The sequence below is a fragment of the Melanerpes formicivorus genome, unplaced genomic scaffold (assembly GCF_026170545.1).
Source record: "Melanerpes formicivorus ecotype bairdi unplaced genomic scaffold, bMelFor1.0.p_v2 SCAF_5, whole genome shotgun sequence".
Taxonomy (NCBI): domain Eukaryota; kingdom Metazoa; phylum Chordata; class Aves; order Piciformes; family Picidae; genus Melanerpes; species Melanerpes formicivorus.
This window is the reverse complement of record NW_027142357.1, coordinates 9,853,847-9,875,088: the sequence shown is the minus strand read 5'-3', so window position 1 is coordinate 9,875,088 and position 21,242 is coordinate 9,853,847. Positions and strand designations below refer to the sequence as shown.

At 42.6% G+C, this 21,242-nt stretch overlaps 1 protein-coding gene across 4 annotated transcripts in view; it reads right to left on the bottom strand.

Moving 5' to 3' along the window:
- UBE2F (ubiquitin conjugating enzyme E2 F (putative)) overlaps positions 1-21,242 on the bottom strand; it is an 87,822-nt gene that overhangs the window by 23,116 nt on the left and 43,464 nt on the right. For all 4 annotated transcript variants that reach the window (XM_068138020.1, XM_068138019.1, XM_068138022.1 and 1 more), the window contains 2 exons: positions 11,158-11,190; positions 8,130-8,192 (listed from right to left, as the gene is read on the bottom strand). In XM_068138020.1, coding sequence (XP_067994121.1) covers positions 8,130-8,192; positions 11,158-11,190 — 96 coding nt within the window. The remainder of the gene's footprint in view (positions 1-8,129; positions 8,193-11,157; positions 11,191-21,242) is intronic.

The following is a 21,242-nucleotide window of genomic DNA, read 5'->3' as shown; positions in this document are numbered from 1 at the left end:
CAAGGAGAAGTCTGCCCCAACACCCCTCCTCCCCAACAGCTTCTGGCTTCATATATCACTGGTGCCAACACTGACTGTGTGATTCATCTGAGGACACAGATAAGGAAAATACAGCATTATAACCCAGGTGAAATGAGGCTGGCAAAACTGTTGTTGGTATCTTCTGGAGGGTTTTTGCTAGTGTGCTAGCATTGCTGTGGTGAGGAACCAGAGTGGCATGATTTGAGCAGGACTAGAAATTTCACCTCTAAGGATGATCTATTAAAAACTAAAGACCACAAGAATTACAAAGGCTACACTCATAATCACATCAGGAAAGCTGGGATTTGTATGTAATTAATGAATTTTCTTCTCAGGAATCTTAGAAATGTTCAACCTCCCCTCCCTCACAATAAAAACACATCTACACGTCAAAACAGTGTATAAAGCTGCCTGAAGACTGATGGAATAGAAACACAATTAGTGACAACTAGAGCTGCTGAAGTTCAGCAGCTGTAGTTAAATTCCACACTTTATAAAACCTGGGCCCAGAACCAAACTCCTCCACACAAACCTATGCAAAATAATTAATCACTCAAGTATGAACACAACAGCTACAAGCTTTGCTACTTATTAGCCATGGAAAAGGCATGGAAACAAAACTCCCTTTGCTGACAGCAGTAGGAGATAGCCAGGGGAAAAAAGGCAAAGCCAAGAATCCTTTTACATAGGGATGTTACGCTGCATGTTCTTTAAAAGCTGACAGAAAACTGGAAATACAACAATGCAGGCACAGGTCAGAAGGATCAATTCCTGCAGTGGAAGCATTCTGATCCCTTTGCATCCAAAAGCAACTGGGTGTTTCCAGCAGTAATTACACTGAATCTGACAACATCCCTCATTCCTCCGGCTGAGGCAAGCAGAGAGACCACAGAAATGTGGTATTAATCTTCTTTTCATGTCATCAACAGAGAGGTGACAGCACTCCTGCTCAGTATTGGAAATATACATTGCCGCTTTCCAAAGAAGATGTAAATTGGAATCATAGAATGTTAGAGGTTGGAAGGGATCCCTGGAGATCATCTAGTCCAACCTCACTGCCAAAGCAGGATCACCTAGGGCAGGCCACACAGGAATGCATTCAGGTGGGTTTAGAAAGTCTCCAGAGAAGGAGACTCCACAACCTCTCTGGGCAGCCTGCTGCAGGGCTCTGTCACCTACACTATAAAGAAGTTTCTCCTTACGTTGAGGCAGAATCTCCTGCATTCCAGTTTATACCCGTTGCTCCTTGTCATATTACTGGGCACCACTGAAAAGAGACTGGTGTCTCATCTTGATACACACCCCTGAGATATTTACAGACATGAGTAAGATACTCCCTCTGCCTTCTCTTCTCTAGGCTAAATAGCCCCAGTTCTCTCAGTCCTTCTTCATAGGAGAGATGTTGACCTCCCACAGTCATAGGTTGGACTCGATGATCCTCGAGGTCCTTTCCAACCTAAGTTATACTGTGATACTGTTATCCTTGTAGCTCTCTGTTGGACTCTCATCCCTGCCTCTCTTGAACTGGGGAGCCCCAAACAGGATACAGTACTGTAGGTGTGGTCTCACTAGGGCAGACTAGAGGGGGAGGAGAACCTCCCTAGTCCTCATGGTTGGCATTTAAGATGGATCCTTGGAAAACACTTATTCTGGTAAGATTTCTCAGCTTCAGTACTTCAGAGCCACTGGCAAAAGTCCCATGAAAAAAGACATGCTAGATTTTAATAAGGGGGTAAAACCTCCCTCTCAGAGTGCTGTCTGTCTCACTCTTGCACAACGACACAGCAGGAAGCATTTCCCTACACTGAATACTGACAGATGAGTTTCACTGAGAAGATGGAAAGACTGTGCAGGAAAATAACACAGGGTGATGTTACTCAGCTGCTCCTATTAAAACAGCTCACAACAGCATGGATGAGCAAGTAAATGAGTGTTTGCTAATCTGCAGGATGACAGAAGTTGCTTTTAAACCGCACCAAATACATCAGGCAAATGCAATTAGCATTAGCATTCTCGATATGGCAGGCCTGGGTAAGGAAGAAAGCTAAGAAATATTTGGAAAAGCATTTCTACCTTGAGCCACATGACCAGCGTAAGGAACTTTTCTGTTGTGTATTGCATGCACAGCTTTGGAATGTTCTTTGGCAAAGAACATTTAAGAGCTTCTAAGGGACCCAGCAAATTGCGATGTCCTGAACTACTATCTCAAAGTGACCATGACAGATGAGACATAGGGAGAGAGGCTGAGGGAGCTGGGATTGTTTAGCCTGAAGAACAGGAGGCTCAGGGAGACCTTATTGCTCTCTACAACTACCTAAAGGGAGGTTGTAGCCAGGAGGGCGTTGGTCTCTTCTCCCAAGCAACCAGAACAAGAGGACACAGTCTCAAGCTGCACATGGGGAAGTTTAGGCTGGAGGTGAGGAGAAAGTTTTTCACTGGGAGAGTCATTTGTCATTGGAATGGGCTGCCCAGGGGGGTGGTGGAGTCCCTGGAGGTGTTCAAGGGGGGACTGGACGTGGCACTTGGTGCCATGGTTTAGTCATGAGGTCTGTGGTGATGAGTTGGACTTGATCTTTGAGGTCTCTTCCAACCTTGGTGATTCTGTGACTTTCTAGATTTCAGCTAACAAATAGCAAACAGCACCAATAGTACCTTTGGCTGAGGAACACAGAAGTCCTGAACTACTAAGCTGTTTCAGTGTTGTATCACCAAATTATATCCCTGTTATCTCAGCATTCAGCCTACTTGGCTGCCACAGAGAGCAAATCAATAGAGCTCTATTTGTGCAAATCAGCAAATCCTTCGATTTTTAGCACACAATTTTTAAGTGAGCAGTCATTAAAATGTATGTTTAGGAACCTGTGGAATCAATTTGACTAACAATTAATGGCTCTGGTCATCCACACAATTACTGACAGGTTGACTTTTCCACTAAAGCCAAAGCAGTCCCAGCTAATCAGCTACGACATGGTTCTTTAAATTCAACAAGAAAACTCATGCTACCAAACTGATGAGACTGTATCAGTGTGAGAAGACTGAATGGCTGGAAATACCTTTTGTTTACATAGACACATTTAGATTTATGGAGTGCTGAACCAAGAGAGAATGGTTACTTATCTTCCAGCGATTTGGATCTAACTGCAATGCGATGTAGGCATCAGGAACGTTCCAAAAAGTAACACTACTACAATGAACAAATGAATCTTTCCTTAAGCTGGAAACAATTATGAGCTAAATGAAGGCAAGAAGGATGGGAAAGCACAACTGTATCTGAATGCTTTATTAGATGGTGAAAGCCACAGTCAACACATGTACAAGAAGGTTTGTTTCAATGTAGCAACTAGCAAAGTGTGGAAATTAGCACCAGATTTACAGAAATACAACCACTAAAGATCCAGCAAATATGCTGGAAGGCAACCCACCCTCCAGAGGGACCTGCGTAGGCCTTGGGAGACCCAGCAAAGCCAGTATGAAGCTCAGTTGCTGGGACACACTCAGCCCCTGCACAGGGACAGTCCCAGATGCTGGACTGGGGACAGCACTGATGGGAAAGCTTCAGGGTGAGGAAGGACTGAGGGAATCTTTCCATGGAGAAAGACCTTGGAGTCCCAGTGGACAGCAAGTTATTCATGGGTCAGCAAGGTACTCTTGTGGCCAAGAGGGCTGATGGCATTGCAGGGTACATCAAGGAAAGTGTATCCAGCAGGACTAGGGAGGTTCTACTCTGCCTTAGTGAGACCATGCCTGGAATACTGTGTCCAGTTTAGGGCTCCCCAGTTCAAGAGAGACAGGGATCTGCTGGAAAGAGTCCAACAAAAAGCCACAAGGATGACTGGGGGACTTGAACATCTCTCCTATGAAGAAATACTGAGAGAACTGGGGCTATTTAGCCTTGAACAGGCTGAGAGGGGACCTTATAAACATGTACAAATATCCAACGGGTGAGTGTCAAGATGAAGGTGACAGTCTCTTTTCAGTGGTGCCTAGTGATAGGACAAGGAACAATGGATATAAGCTGGAACACAGGAAGTTCCACCTCAACATGAGAACAAACTTCTTTATGGTGAAGGTGATGGAGCACTGGAGAGGTAGAGTCTCCTTCTCTGGAGTTTGTCTAAATGTGCCTGGATGTATTCCTGTGTGACCTGCCCTAGGTGATCCTGCTCTGGCAGGGAAGTGGGACTGGATGATCTCTAGGGGTCCCTTCCAACCTCTAACATTCTGTGAACAGAGCTTGTCGGTGGAGATGAGGTGGCCTTGGAAGGACCTAAAAGCTGCCCCCCAAATACTGACAAGGAGGTTATTGACTACAGAGGCTTTTTGGAGGTGCACAACAAGAGAACATGAGATTGAGCTCATAAGCTGAAAAGGTGACCACGTGACCATGTATATGATTACCATGTGGATAACTAAGCTTTGGAGCATCCAACATCACTTAACAGTGCTAAGATAAACTCAAAATTGGGAAAACTGAAGTCTTACAAAGCTGACTGCAGTGATGAGGAAATCACTTGAACAGTAACATTTCATGCAGACAAACACAGGAGGTCCTGTCTCTGCAAAATTAGAAGTCGCACAAAGTGGCAGACAGCATCCTCTGTCACTGAAAAGGACTTTTAATGAATATAACCAATTTCAACACAGGCTCTAGAGCACTTGTCAGGTTTTGGTTATGTTAGTAGAGGGCTACCAAGTCTGAACATCGAGATAATTTCTTTTTCTAGCATTTGTGAAAACATGTAGTGACATCTCTGCCCATCTCTGCCCAATCGTTTGCACAGCCTTCCAAAAAGTTGCTGTCATCTCCCAAAGTGCAAAAGCAATCGTATGTGATCTAAAAAAGTCATTCATGTAAAATGATCACTGGCTGAAGGAAAGTGGAAAGGAAGAAAATCAGTAACCAACAGATCCTTCCTGGAGCTGAAGGAGGCCCTTGAGGGCTGAAAGATGAAGATGCATGAACGCAGACCTGAAATAAACCAGCTTTTTAAAAGGAGTCAATTGAACAATGTGAGCTCTGAATTTTGTATCATTTTTACATCTTAGAACAAGGCTGCTCTCCCAATGGCCACACCTACGTGCTCAGGTATAAGTCATAATGCAAAAATGAAGAGGTTTCTTATGCAGGAAGAGATTAGAACTGTCCCTTCCAGCCTGACCTGTAACACAAACATTCACAGCACAACTGTTTTCCAAGAATCAGTAATAAGGATTTGATAACTATAATGTGACCTCTTCCAGCATCTGCAAGGCAGCAGTCATTTCTGATGACTTATTACCAGCCTGTCTAACTGAACAAACTCCAATCTCTCATTTTCAATAACCAGAGGCAGGCTTCAGATAAGCTGTTAACCTCTTGGACAGCCACGCTTAGCCTGGAATGTCAGCAAAGGGGATCCTAGGATTTCAAATCTGAAATGACATCAGTGAAATACTGAGTCATTTTCTGGAGAATCACAGAAGACAGCTGGAGGGACATTTGTTTTGGCTGTTACAAGCTGCATACTCCCACATTGTCAAATGACCAAAGGCATTCTCTTACAGTATCTGTTAGACACAGATGTTTGCATACACAACTGAATATATAGATACATTTGCACATCTGTTTGTATGCAGATTGTGCATATGGGCATAAATATTACAGATAAATTATATTATACACAAAAACATCTCAGGGAAAATTCAATGGCATTTCCATACTAACCATATCATGTACTGCAAGTACTTTCTTAAGAGATGGGGCAGGCCCACAGCAGTTTGACTTTACAGTGAAGTGCTTATATGCTACGTGACATCTGTGTCTGCAAGAAACAAAACCAAACTCACTCTGCCATTGCATCTTTTGAGGCTAACTGTAAAAGCAGCAATTTCTCTCCCTTGAACAATTTATTCTCTCCAGACAGACCTCGTTAGTTTTGTCTTGATGTTGCTGTATGATATGCCACAGAAAGTCCAGCGGTACCTGGAGCTGTCACTATCAATTACTTCTGTAAGCTAAAGTCAGATGAACTCAAAAAATCCTACAGTTATCATGGCAGATTATTAATTTTACAGATGCCTGTGAAGAGACTATGCAGCTTACTACATAAAAAGTTTGTTCCAAAAGTATTTTTCATTTTAGAAGACTGTCAAAAAACCACTCAATTTCCCTTTCACTTCTTCCACAGTTGCTGTAATCTGAAGACACCCAAACCCTTCCATGCTATTAGTGCAGCAGGTTGTATTTTGAATGCTCACCTCTTGATCTTAGAGAGGGGTATGTTTTTAAAAGCAGGTAACATCCTTCCTTCCTGTGGATTCATAGGATTTCCCATTTCTGAACGAGGTAGAGACTTTATCGTTTTTTTGGGAAGAGGACATAACTCTCTGGCTGGTCTGAGGTCTAACAATTTACTTGAAGCACTGGTGAGGTTTGTCTATCACAGTCTCAGCACATCCAACACAAAACTGTAACAGTAAATACTTTGGGAGCACTTCTCCTTACAAAAACCTACCCAGACACACTACTTTTCCTCTGGCAACAAGTGCCAAATTTGACACTCAGCCACAGTTGTGTAATCCCACCATTGCCACAGAGCTACAAATTTCCCTGGCAAGGTATTTGAGAATAATTCAGTCTAACAGTGCAAACAAAGAAAAATATTCAGTCTGCTACCTTCACGACACTGGTTTTGTTCTTGGGCTGTGTTCCCACTATAACAACTTCCAGTGTTTAATGGCTTGGAAGGCTTCCTGGCATTCTTTGTCAAAAAATGTTCCAAAGTAGGTGTCTATTACATTTTTCTCACCTCAGGCTTGAAGTCTTATCCCAGCCATGCAAACACTGACAAAATACTACAATTTGACAAGATCTCATTAAACAAGATAACAGCTGAAAGGATGAACTTGCAATCCTGATGCTTCCTCTTGAAAAAATGAGATAAATTAGGTGCACTGCTTGACTTTGCATTTTCAATGAACTCTTCAAATCAGCACTTACTTGGAAACTTTCTTCAGTCTTTAAGGTTAACACAACAAAAGTATCAAAAGAGCTTAATTAAAACAAGAGATCTTAGGCATATAAAAGTTACACTTGGCCTGTTTGAGATATGCATCTACAAAACAATGTGACACAACTTCTGAGACCCATACTATGGAGAGGTTAGCACTTTTGTTCACCTCTACCTCCATGTTCAATCTCAGTTGAGAAGTACACAGATGTTCCTGAGGCCACTAATCAATACACTGTTTTGCTTTTCCTAGTCCATAATACACAGATCAAATAGGATCAGTAAAATGAAGATAGAGTTTCCACTCCTATCTTTCAAACAGAGAAGGCTCTGAAGAGACCTTATAGCAACATTTCAAAATCTGAAGGGGACCTACAAGAGGGCTGAGAAAGGATTGTTTAGAGGGGCTTATAGCAATAGCACAAGGGGCAGTCGTTTTGAAGTGGAACAAGGTAGATTTAGGCTGGACATAAGGAGGAAGTTCTTTATAATGAGAGTGGTGAACTACTGGAACAGGCTGTCCAGGGATGTGGGTGAAGCCCCATCCCTGGAGACCTTCAAGGTGAGATGTGATGTGGCCCTGATCTAACTTGAGGTGTCGCTGCTGACTGCAGGGAGATTGGACAAGGCGACCTTTGAGGGTCCTTTCCAACCCCATGCAATCTGTGAATCTGTGGCTTAAAAATAACCACGCCAACATGTAAGAGTTGTGAAGAAAAAGTTACATTTTGAAAGAGACAAAGAAGGATAAAATCTTTTTGTGGGGCTTCTAAGGTAAAGGCTACTCCCAGCACTGCACCAAACCAGTTCGCTGTCACACAGAGAACACGTACAACTTCAGGGAAAAATCTCAGAAACGTGAAAGAAAATATCATCTATTTTAGGGTTGTGACTACGTTATGGTCAACAACTCTGGCATATGGTGAATAACACTGCTGTGGCAAGTTTACTTTCCCAGACAAAGTACATTTTGTTTGAAGAACTGGTAGCTGATACAGTGAGTCACTCGACTGCCTGAAGTAGCAGCTTGCACGCTTTAAAAGGACTGCCTGGGAATCGCCAAGGACCCTGCGTGCATCTGTTTGGGAACAGCGTGCTTTAAATAAACTGCTGACTCACCTTGTCACGCAAATGATGCTCTGCAGCCTCAATATTCAAAGGATCGTCAAAATTCAAAAGATCCTGGAAAAGAAACAGACAACATTGTGAGGCTCCCACTCATTGCATCACACCAGGAAGGCAAATAAGGAAACCAAGCAAACAAGACCAGCAAGCGTAGTGCCATTTCCTTACAACCTTCATAGGCATCCCGGCCAAAGGCAGATGCAAATGAGTTTGATGATTGCAAACCAAATCACAAGTCAATTAAAGGCATTCGATCCTATCTAGTGGCGTGCCAGGCACAGCTCTGGCACACATCTCTCTGACAGGGATGCATTTCTATTTGAAATCTAATGCAGTTTTAAATCTAATTTTGAAGGAACACTCAAAGTTTCAGAAGGCACAGTTCCCATTAATTTTTGTTCAAAGGTAAACTCGGCTCTTAAATCCTCCCCCGTACAAACAGCCTGGTGATAAAGCAGGAAGAGTTTCCTTAACATCATCTATGTAGCAAAGCAATTTAATTTCTTCTGTGGAGCAACTATACAACCTGGAGCCTGACAGGAAAGTTTTAGTGCAATGGGGAAAACAGGACTGAGAGGAACAGGAGTGCAAACACCCCATGTGCTAAGGGGCCAGAAAGCAAATATAATCTTGGGTCTGCCAATTCAATCTCAATAAATATTAACTTCAGAAGGAGAAAGGGTTTAGGGTTAAAAACCAAGAAACAATGGAGAACAAGATGCTGGTTGGAAAAGACCTCTAAGATCATTGAGCCCAACCACTGACCCAACAGTACCATGGTCACTAAACCATGTCCCAAAGTGCCACGGCTACATGCTCTTGAACACCTCCATTTTCCAGAGCTGTGGGTTTCCTCACTTGCATGCTATAGTCTGTAGTTCAATATGATGCACCTAAAGAAAGCCTGGTGTGTCTATGCTATCAGCTATCTCCTTGTTCCCTCACAGCTCCCAGTTGTGCAGTCCTCTGTCCTAGCTGACATGACCTTCATGTCAGTCCTGGGAAATGCCCTGACCCAGCAGCATGCATGCTGCACTCTCCCAGTTCCTGCCTTGGGCTGTTTGGCAGTGTTTCAGCATGGCTTCTCCTTCCACGCCTACTCTGTCACCATGGTCATTTGCATGCGTACGCCCATGTGCACCATTTCTCAGCAGCCTTTGCCCCTTGGCACATCAACAGCCAGGCTGGTGCTGTCACAAAGACCTGAGCTAGCCATGGTCAGAACACCTGGAATGACCACAGATGTTAAAAGAGATGAGTGATGGTTGTTGGGCTCACGCTCTCCAGGAGCTGAAGGACTTCTGCATCTTCAGTACATTCTGTGGCATCAGCAGTGCGGTGCTGTGGTCTCCAGCTGGCCATCAGGCCACACACTGAAGAGGAGTGGAACAGCCGGCCCAAGAAAATCATGATACTGCTCCCTAAGAGGTGGGAGGCATCTGCTGCTGCGGACTTCTCAGCTCCAGCAAAGCTGTCCACTGTTTTGCCCAGTGTCTCAGGGGAGCATGAGATTAGCCAGGGTGATCAGCCGCTTCTACAGAAGACCTGGCAGAGGGGACTTTTCTCTCACCTGTGGGGCTGGAAGAAGCACTGGATAGCAAAAGCAGTCCCTGATGGACCCAGTGGCACCAATGGTGAAGAGACCCCAGGTGAAGAAAATATCTCCAGAGAACCTGTTTGCTCCACCTTTGATTTGTTTTGTGTTTCTAGTTTTTGAGTGTTTCAAATTTAGCCTTTCCTTTTAATGAATAGACAAAAGTGCCTTTTAGACACCTGGGGGAAGCCAAAGCGTCTCATATCATGACACAGTGGGTTCCCTCTATTTGGTGACTTAGATGTGAAAGAGACACCAGCACCAGGGTGCTGAGTGGGCATGTCCCAGAGCTATGCACATCTCAGTCGAAAAGGTCCTGGACTGGACAAAGTGCCTTCAATGTGTCAGGACACAGACAGATTTCTCCACTCAGTTTGTTCAGAGGGAGACTACTGAGAGGCAATTTCATGACTAGATGTCACTATCTTCCTCCCGTGCACTTTCTTCAAGAAAAACCCAAAAGAATCTGCCAGGCCAGTACAATTCAGTGCCAGCTGCTCAAAGCCTTACTATTCATAAGAAGCTGGATGTGAAGGAAATACAAGTGGCAAGCTGGGAAGCACAGCTCTGACTGCCCATGACAAATCCCCATGGTCTCCAATGCCTGACCAATGCTCTTTGGCAGCTGCTTGCCCAAAAGATTATTTTTACCTGCAGCTCTGCCTCCAAGAGCACTTTTTTGTACCTCCAGTGGATGTAGCTTTCTTCCACTTACTTAGCATGCAGTGGGAAACTGTGAAATGCAATTACTCCTTGTTGCAAAGGCAAATGCTCTCCAATCTTCTAAATCAATTTACCAAAGAAGCTGTTGAAACAAATCAAGTCTTTGGACGCCAGGAAAGCTTAAGAGACTGTAGGTAGTCAGTGGCTTGGTTTTTGCTAGAGGTTTTACAATCACACCATGATCCTGGTGATGGTGCTGAGAACGAAATCACTGCTCTGCCCTTCCTCCTGCAGATAGCAGCAGAAGGAATTTCTCTCTTCTAAAACAGGCTGGGGCTAGCAAAGCCACAGTCTAAACAATCTAGAAATCCTAACCATCACTTTAAATTCCTAACTATAATTTTTAAAAAGCAACACAATTCCTTCTCAGACCGATAGGAATTTCTGTTTCCTGCAAACCAGCAGAAAGAATTTCATACTATGTGGAAGATCCCAGGTGACTTGTTACCAAAATACCCCATAATGGATTTGTAATCCCAAGTAGGAATAATGTACATAAAAGTTGGCATTTCAGACCACCCATGTGAGTCTTGCAGTCCTACAAACAAAAGCACAAACTGATTTCATACTTGTACAACACCCTCTGAGGCCAAAGGAAATAACCTTAAGTTTAAGAGGTCACAGGTAGGGGACCTATTGGGTGATGCTGAAACCCTAACAAGCACAATAAAGGAAAGTGGATATACAAAATATTCATTTACTTACAGTAAATAAAGAGTTTAACCCCCAGACAACATCCTGCAAAGGAAAAGCACAGTCAGTGAGGTATGAATTTCAGGTGTTTTGAACACATTCACATAGTTTGTTTTTCTACTAATCCATGACATTACTAGAAATTCCATCTAGATTAAGGGTGATATTTTACTAACTTAAATCAAAACATTGACAAATATTTCTCATTCCATGAGTGCTTGATATCTGTAAGTCACCAAAACCCAAATACTGCATATTCAAGCACAAGTTCAGATGTTTCTTTGTATATAGGAGCCATATTCCTGTTTTTCTTCTGCTCAAGAAGATGAATTACTATCTCAGCATATATATGCCACCAACTGAAAACCGCACTGCTTATTTCAAAGGGCAGGTAATAAAACTTAACAGAGCAATCCATTCTTAAAGAATTGAAATGGCGTCAGACAAACATTTGAAGCTGCATCAAAATACCAAAGAGACTGAGGTGTAGTATGAGCATGGAGAAATACTGTTCTTATACAAATATATCTCAAGTAATTTTATAGACTTTTAAGTATCAATTTAAACACAGCTTAATAAAGAGGGTTTGCAATTCCCTCAAACCAGAAGCTTCAAGGGGAATCTGCCAAATGGCATCATCAAACACCGATTATTTTGAGGTGGGTATCTCCAAAAAGGTTCTATCAGCACTGACCTCGGAGTCTACATCCTCCATTTGCAAATTTCAAAGACTAAGATAATAGACAAAATCCAATTATTACAGAAAGAAACCTAGAAGGATCACCTACCACCAATTCCAAGGCTAAGTTCTACCTATAGAAAAGATTCTTTTCTTCAGTAGCAGCATAACTAAGCTACCCTACTTCAAAGTCCCACTGAAAGATGGGCACTGGAGCTCCTACCTGAGCTCAGCTCAGTCCAGCTCCTACCACTGCCCACCTATCAGATAATTAAGACCAGCACTGCATCTCCTGCTCTTACAGTCTGCTAGCACATGACATGAAAATATTATTTCCAGTAGCAGGACTGGAACACTGCACATTAATTGTTTCACAGGTAAAATACACCTTTCACAATAAAGCCTTAAAGTAAAAACTTCCTTTCCACAGCAAAGAACTTCAACAGATGAGCAAATCTGAGCTTGTTTCCTGCTGAGTAGAGGACAACAGAAATCCATATCCCTTAAGAATGCTATCCAATTATGCCCTAATGAAGAAACACTATGTCAGCATTATCTGGACAACAGCCTCTCAGAATCCAATTTTCCTTTGCTCTTGCAGAACGAACCTCCTCAGTTTATCTGCTTTTAATAATGTGACTCCGCCTGGCAAAGCTGATACTGTCAGACAGCCTTTTCAGCTTCAGCATCTTCTGAAATCATTGGGCGTGGCAAAGGCATCAACTCTTTCAACTGTAGCCATCACCTATGATGATCACTGACACAAACTCCAAGAAAGGACACATGCAAGGACACCCAGAAACTACAGTTATGTGAACATTTTAGGATGATAGTGCTGAACAGCCATCCCCACTCCCAGTTTATTGGCAAGTATTAAAAAAGGGACTGTTTCAAATAATGCATGGGAGTCGTTATCTTACCCTGTAAGTGCTGCACTTACTCTGCTGCAACCATTGTCACAGAAACTGGGCACAGCAGAGGTTAGCAAAACTTGGTATTAAAGGAACACGGTATTAAGCAATCGTGGTTAAAAAGTATTTCAGCAGTGTGGAGAGCCTGGAGAGTAGGAACAGGCATGAAGGTCTTGGGCTCCCACTTCACCCTCCTACAGATAGGCATAAGAGGGTATGCAGCACAGCACAGGCTGCCACAGTGCCACTGCTCTCAGGGTCTGTTTCATTTCAGTACCCCTGGCATGGATGCAGCCTGAGGACTGACCGATTCAGAGCAGGTAACCAAGGATGGCTGGGAGTGCCTCTGCCCACAGCCAGCCATTCAGCCCCAGCAGATGCTCTGACCTTCAGGGCTCAGAAGCCCATTCCAATGCTGCCTTCAAAAGCTGTATTGTCCTTCAGGGGGGCAAAGTGAATGTCTTGCAATCAATTTTAACCTGCTCTATGTTGCCCAAAACTGTTGTTAACAGGACCTTACTAAAGCACAGTAATTTATGTTCTTTGACCTGAAGAAGGAGTAAATTAACTTTTTAAAAGGTTGTCTTTCATCTACACCACAATAGCAGACTGCAGCTGGACAATGTGATGCAGAACTACAATACTGCACATCAAAAAACATCCTAAAGAGGTATGAGGAGCTCACAACAGCACACTGGGGAGCAAATGCCAAAACAGCACTCATGGGCTTGCAAACTATGCACAACTGTTCAACCATTTACCAGCACAGCTAAAAACAAACAAACAAAAGAGCAACCAGTCACATTGATTCTGAAATCCTGAAGAGAGATGATGATCTCTACATCTGACAGTGCTGAAGCTCCAAGTCTCCCCACCAGGGCACTTGAGCATCTCCAAACAAAATAGTTTGTGCTCCAACACAAACAGCAGTGAGCCATACCTTACCACAAGAAAACACTGCAACTCAAATCAGAGATGTAAACCGAATCAAATTATTTCCCCATTCTATAAATGTCTGCTTTTGCAGTTTACCTAAATTGCTCCCTAATTCTCATTTGCTGAATCCTGGTTTTAAGAGGGACTTGACTCACTCAGGCTGGCTTTGCATAGAGTTCTATCAAAAAACCAAATCAAACCCAACTCAAAAACTCCAGCAAAAACCTCCGCAAGGCTTTGAGTTTTCAGAGTGCTGTATGTTTTTCAAAGCCATTCTAGAAACCAAAAAGCATAAAAGAATTATTATTACTACCAAATAACTTGTGTGAAATTCTTAATATAGTTTCTGATGTTTCCATCTATTCAAGTTTTATGATTTGCTGGATTCATTTTGTGCCATTGCACGGCACCCTAAAAAAACAATGCCAAATTACTGCCAGAGGTAAACACTTCCTGTAATGAAATGGAGGCTAGCCTCAATTTAAAACAAGGATATTGAGAAAGGGAAGCAGGATGGAACAGATGAGCAAGAGTGATGCAAGCATTTCATGACATGACACTGTTGCATCGCAAAAATAATCACTTTGCATTATTGACTTCAGCAGAGCTGCTTGCTGCATGCAGATAAGCCCTTGGCTGAACACTTGCTTCACATTTTCCTCACAAGCTAAAAAGATTTGCAAGCCACCAAAGATCCTGTCAGATTTAACAGTTCAAAAACTTCCATTTTCTTTTAATGTAACAAAGCAACATCCTTGGCTTCAAACCCTCGCTGAACTTCTGGCTTAAATACTCTGAAAACAGGAAGTTAACCCTCTGTACATTAATTTTTAAAGGTTACCTTCACACACAGGAGCAGGGAAGATGTCACCTTAAAATGTTAATAATGCTTTATGCTGCTCCATTTCAATGGGAGAATCTACTTGCAAAAGGGGATTCAGACACAGGGATGTGCCTGTTCACACAGTGAATACCTGACAAGGCTGTTTCTTCTACAATGCATTTTTTGTCTACTTTCTTCTATATGCTTAACATCAAAATTACAGAGTACAGCTGCAGTCGCTACTCAGGGGCAACCTCTGAACAGAACTGAGGACCTCTTCTGCTTTTCATAACTACGTGGCACAGTCTGCTCACGATAGAGCCTGAAGAATAGACTGCAGAACTCTCTAAAATGTTTTAGCTGGTTTCTGCTCCAGCCATGCCCAGGCAGGCTCCCTCTGCATCCCCTTGGTATCCCAGAGGATTTGCATCAGCACAAACATCACTCAGGAGGTTAAATGCTTTTGTGAGCCAACTACAGGCCTCTGGTGAGTAAGTGTTTTTCATTTGCATCTCTTCTACATTAGTTCAGAGGATTCAAGTATGACAGCTGACCTGAAGAGCCAGTGCTCCCAAGTAGAGCAGTACCATGTTAAATCCACAACAGGTGAGTGGAAGGGGGTATAGTGAAGGAAACACGCTCTACTCCACGGCACTGTCACCATTTTGAGCGAGTGTGGTTAAGTCAAAACAAGCAAGTCAGAATATAAACAGACTTTTATAAATAACCTTTATAAATTTGAGTGAGAAGTTACATTAAGCCCCTACCCAGATTTATTTATGGCATGCCAAATGAGGAAAGAATAAATAAATAAATATCAATCTGCCACAGCAGCAATGTTTAAAGTTCAAGAGCAATTAATCAAAACCCTGAATACAGCTTTTGAAATAGCCTCTCCTGAGACTAGAGAGCCTCAAAGCATTGCATTTGTAGGAGGTCCTAATTCAGAGAGTCACCAAATCTTCCCAAGTGGCAGTTCTCACAACCACTTCACAAAGACTGTGTCAGTGAAGCCCTGTCACAGACAAGTGTTCAGCTGCGCTGGCCGGTGTTTGGAAATGCAGCCACACAGCACTTACAGTAAAGAGATATAAACATGGAAATTGTAAATTAAGGTTTTTTGTTTAATAGGCAAAGCATATTTAATACATTAAGTAGAGAACAAGCCAGACAAAAGCAGCTAATGAACTTCCAATCAAAGAAATTTCTTTAGAGATCCAAGGAGCATTTCTGATCTAATAGAGTGATTAAATTAGAGCTCATTGCTAAACCATTTTTTATACACATAAAAATTAACCCCTTCAGAGCAATGAAAGGAGCAGCAGTCATTTATACAAACAGATGTCTAGTGCAAATTTTTATATTTTTTTTCCTAAACAAACTGAAGCAGTGACTCAAATAAAACAAGTACCAAGCTCTATACACCATGGCTTAGAAGACTGAAATTACACCTGAAAACTCAGCATACTAAAAGCCAGGCCACTGCATGGTTGCCTCCTGGATAGCTCTCTGCTATTGACCACCTCAAGACAGCTTTCCCCTACCATTCACCCTCTTCCACTGCCTTGTACTAACAAGCCCACCTTCTTTCTCTCTTCGTTTCAGGTTAGGAAACCAAGCACCCTTCATCCCACCTAGCCTCACTTTCCCCAGGCTTTGCTGGACTTTTCTTCCTGCTTCTTCCACCAACAGCTCAAATTTACTCTATGGACTAATTACCTGCCTGCAACCACTACAACACAACTGCCTGCACAAAGCTTATCATAGGTCCAATGGGGTAAAAAAAAAGAAATGCTTTCACACCAGAGATGGTAGACACTTTTTAGCTAATGAAAAAACTGCTTCCCTCCTAAAGAGTTCTCTAAAATGTTCTTCTACATTTCTTCTCCTGCCCCTGCTCCTCTCTAACCTTGCATTTAATGCTGCTACAGTATCTTGTAAAGTTCCTGCAGCAAGTAAAACACTGCTTCCACCTGACATAAAGTGATGAAGAGAACATCAGCTTTCTTTAGTCGACCACAAAGGCCATCTCAATTCTCATGTGCCTGCAATCCCAGCTCATGCTTCCCACCCAAACACAACAACAGTAGCTTACTTAGTGGGCTTTGGGTAATTTAAATGGCATGAACTGCTCCAGTTAGCAAACACAAAAAAAGGAGGAAGGCTGGAAAACGATTTCTTCTGTACTCAAACATACTAGAGGGAAGAAAACAGAAACAATTATAGTCTGTTCCTCTCCCAGAGGAAGACAGCTGTGAATTGCCAAGTATGCAGGAGCACTCATCTAAAATCCCTTACTTTTGTTACTGACTCCTTGACATTTGTCCCCAAGGTTACTTCACAGCAAGAATATAATCTTTTATAAATTGTTCCCTAGGGAATTCTGTGATAGTTTCTTAATGAACTACACTACAGTGATTACGAACACCATAGTGATCGCCCTCTGGAGACCGGTCTACTCAACTGATTAAAGTTGACACAAATTGCATATTCAGAAATCAACAATTTGGGGAAAACAACAATGGTTTAATTAAATTTACTAATGTACTGCATTGTTTTACTGGATCACTTTTTAAAAATCTGCTAGTAATAACAGCTACTGTATTTAAAACAAAGATGCATCTTTAGCAGAGCCATTAAAAAGAGGGGAAAAAAAAGTGTTGCAAATCTTGAAGCAAAGATTCCTACCAGACATTCATTTGTCTAAGTATTTTCACTTGCCTGGGCATGGAGAGATGGAAAAAAAATAAATACAATAACTCCTTACAAGACTCATAAAGCTGATTTATAAAATCAGAATACAACACAATGAACCCCTGCAGAAAAAAATCCTGAAGGTTATATTAAGAAAAACAGACTATCAGATCAAGATGGAAGATTGTATTCAGTGGCTCATAGCTTCTCTTTACCAGATACTGGGTCTGAAGTTTTTTGTCTGCTGCTTATTCAGTTTTTAGAGGCAAAGAAGAAAGGCACAAAAATGAAAGCTTGTAACAATGGATATTTAAACACTTTAGAAAGCAAAGGTGTCAAAGTAGTATCAATCTTTTGCCGTGCTCTTTTCTGCCAATGACTGCCTCTCCAGGGGGAGAAGTGAACTATTGAAAGGTACCATGTGATGAAGCTGTGCCGTTTGCAACAGCTACAAATAGTTACCCAAATTGTGATCAACAAGGGCATTCAGAACTGACAACTAAATCTCCCTCAGTTTGGTTTTCACTGAACACAGGTGCAAAGGATGGCCCAGCCCTTGTTGAGAACTGTCCGGAGCTCAGGCGGCTGCACAACAAGCAGGGTGTTGATGAGTGGGTTGCATGATGGTCCAAAGCTTCTCAAGTGTAATAACCAAGTAGTAATGACAGGCAACAGCCAAGAAGGATCAGGAACATCAGAGGACATCATCACAGCAGATGACAGAGGAAGCCCCTGCTCTCAAGTCTCAGGACAACTGTGGGCTGGGGCCAGTCTGACATCTCATTACAGAGGATCTGAAAAAGATCTTTAGTTGGGAGCTCATAATAGAGTATCTAGCTTATGAATTATGCACACCCTAGGATACACAAGGGAATCTAGAGATGATACTTTAAGCATATCCCTCCCTATCCTGCAGAAAATCCTTTCAAGCTAACATCCAGGGACACTCCATCTTGCTCCTCATCCCAGCTAGCAGCAGCAACTCCCTTGCACTTCTCCCACTTCTAACTGCATAAGCATTCTGCTTTTCTGTATGCATCTTAGGGTGGCATGGGAGCAAGGCTTTAGTAGAAGTTATACATTTGTATATAATCTATGTGTGTGTAGATATATATATTTGAGATGGAGAATAGTGTTGCTGTCTTTAGCAGCAGCAGCACTGCAGGTTCTGCTCCTGCTACACTGATGAGAACAGAAGATAGCTTTGAAGGAGTCCCTGTTATTTGCAACATAAAGCAGTCTGCAACAGATCAGTGCCCATACCTTCAGGGACATGAAATGGCTGACATGCTTGCTTTTCCCTCCTCCAGATTCCTTTGATCAAGACCCAAGTGCTCACCTCACACCCTTTCGGCAAGTAAAAAAATAGCTCTTCAGGGAATAAAGGGTAAGACTAAACACTTGCATTAACCTGTTTCTCTTAAAGCTGCAGACAGAGCTCCCTGCTGCTATGGTGGCCTTTCCCTAAAGCTACCCCCTTGCAAACATGTTTTATTTTATTATCCACTTTGTTGAGTGGGGAAAAGAGTAAAGATGTTGGCAGGAGGAGACATTGTGCTAATAGGTCCTAGGAACCTCCATGAGAACAACACACAAGGGATGGACTTCCAAATGCACTATATATGTGAGGGAGGGAGGCAGCTCTGCAAATGAAGTGAGTGAGACACTAGAGAGAGCATGCATAGTCCTCCTCTGAACAGTGTTTCAACCAGGTCACCCTGCATGAAACAGTGCAGCTGAGGAGGTGAGGACCCCCAGGAAGTTACTCTGCATATTCTTGCTCTTCAGAAATAAAGAAAGCTCACATGCCTGAGTGTCACTGCTTCCAGGCGTCCTTCTGGCATAGCTGCTGCAGGCACAGAATTAAATTTACCTCCTTCCTTCCCTCCTAGTGTGCCAAATACTGCTCCAGGTGGGGAGCAGGCTTGGGTGACAGGCACCACCATGTGTCTGGGAAATGACATGGAGGAAAGTGCCCGCTTCAGACGATGCATACAATTTCCCAGCTGAGCAGTTTTGTAACCTTGGTGATCATGACAAAGAAGATCCCAGGAGATGGTTGTAGAATCATGTAAGTTCAAGAATCTCCTTGCTAAGCTATGATTGACATCCTCCTGCACTAGAAGAGCTGGCATTTGTGCTCCTTGCCACTGCCATGAAGACTAGCTTTCTCCGTTTGATGACTTTCTTCTCCTTGCTTCACCATTAGGGGGACAAAAGTACTCCAGATGCACCATTTAGGAAGGCAACTTTTCCAAGTGCATGCTTTGACATTTCTACATACAGTATGAAGACTTATACAAACCAGAACTTGAATAACTTCACAGCAGAACAATCTTAGCAAAATGCTGTCTGAGAAAAATATTAGCAGCAGCAAGAATTAATGAGAACAACACAGAACAGAATTTTTTTTCCTTTCTTCTTGAAGACAGTGACAGTTATTGTCTGTTTAAAATACTCCTCTGTACTAACTACATGTCTTTTTGACAGTGGACCACCTGTTTTTGTTAACATGGTGAATGAAAGCTTTGTGCTTACACTGAAGCTTTTAGAACCACACAGGCTTATGCTTAAACATTGAAGTAAAGGTAACTGAAAAATTGAGTCAAGAACCTCTGATTTATTTCTCCAAGAGATCAGTTTGACATTTGCATGATTTCAAATAAATAATTTCACTGCCTGAAGACAAGAGCTGAACCAACCCAATAAACAGGGCACATTTTCCCATTTAGTATTAAACACTAATTAAATAAGCAAGGCTCCTAAGGAGAAACTCCAAATAGCAATAGTTTATTGTAAATGAGTCGTAATTCCTTTTAGATTAGATAATCTAATAGCACAGACATATTTCTTAACCTAGCATTTGAAGTTATGGGAATGGAATTCCTGGGGGGGGGAACCCACCAAAAAACACACACCCCCCAAAAAAAAAACCCCAACAAACCCCACCACCCCACTGTTTTCCTATAGAATAGAATAAACCAGGTTGGAAGAGACCCTTGAGATCATCATCCAATACCATCTAATCAACCAAACCATGGCACCAAGCACCCCATCAATTCTCCTCCTAAATGCCCCCAGTGACGGCGACTCCACCACCACCCTGAACAGCCCGTTCCAATGGCCAATCACTCTTTCTGTGAAGAATTTCCTCCTAACATCCAGTCTAAACCTCCCCTGGCACAGCTTGAGACTGTGTCCCCTTGTTCTGGTGCTGGTTGCCTGGGAGGAGACACCAACCCTCACCTGTCTACAACCTCCCTTCAGGTAGTTGTAGAGAGCAATAAGGTCTCCCCCGAGCCTCCTCTTCTCCAGGCTAAGCAACCCCAGCTGCCTCAGCCTCTCCTCATAGGGCTTGTGCTCCAAACCCCTCACCAGCTTTGCTGCCCTCCTCTGGACACATTCCAGCAAGTCAGCATCTAGAGGTGCATATAAAAAGCTGTCTGCATATGTATAGATGATGTGATGTTGTCTTCATGTTTCCCATTCCTGTGCATGTCTCTCCTGACCTGACAGCAGTAAGAAAAATGACCCCAAAAAAAGGCACTTAAAAATATCTCCACAAGGAACTGAAATGCATACAATACTTGCCAGTGAACATGAAAATCCTACAGAAAGTAGTTCTCCAATTCTGAGACCAGCTGTGGCTCCATCAGAACAAGGTTACAAAACACAGGATCAAGCATTCCTTGTGAGCATCCATCACAGATTTTGAAACACTGGTTTTAACATTACCATGCTCAGCTCTCCAGAGTTGCACATGTTTGCTTTGATTATTTTTATGGTTCATAAATCAGTCACTGACCAATTTCCAGTTGCAGTTTGTGAGAGATAATTGCAGAACGAACAGCTTGACTTTTAGAACCAATTAGGCAATCACAACACACAGACTGACTCCTTCCTTTATTTTTTAAAAGCCAATCACCCAAGGTAATTTTATAGCAAGGTGAAAACCAGCTTTTGAAAGAAAGCTGATGAACAGTAGGGAGGCCTATCTTAACTAGGCAGATGATAGTTCATGTTGAGGACAAACAGCAAGCAGCAGGGTGTTAGA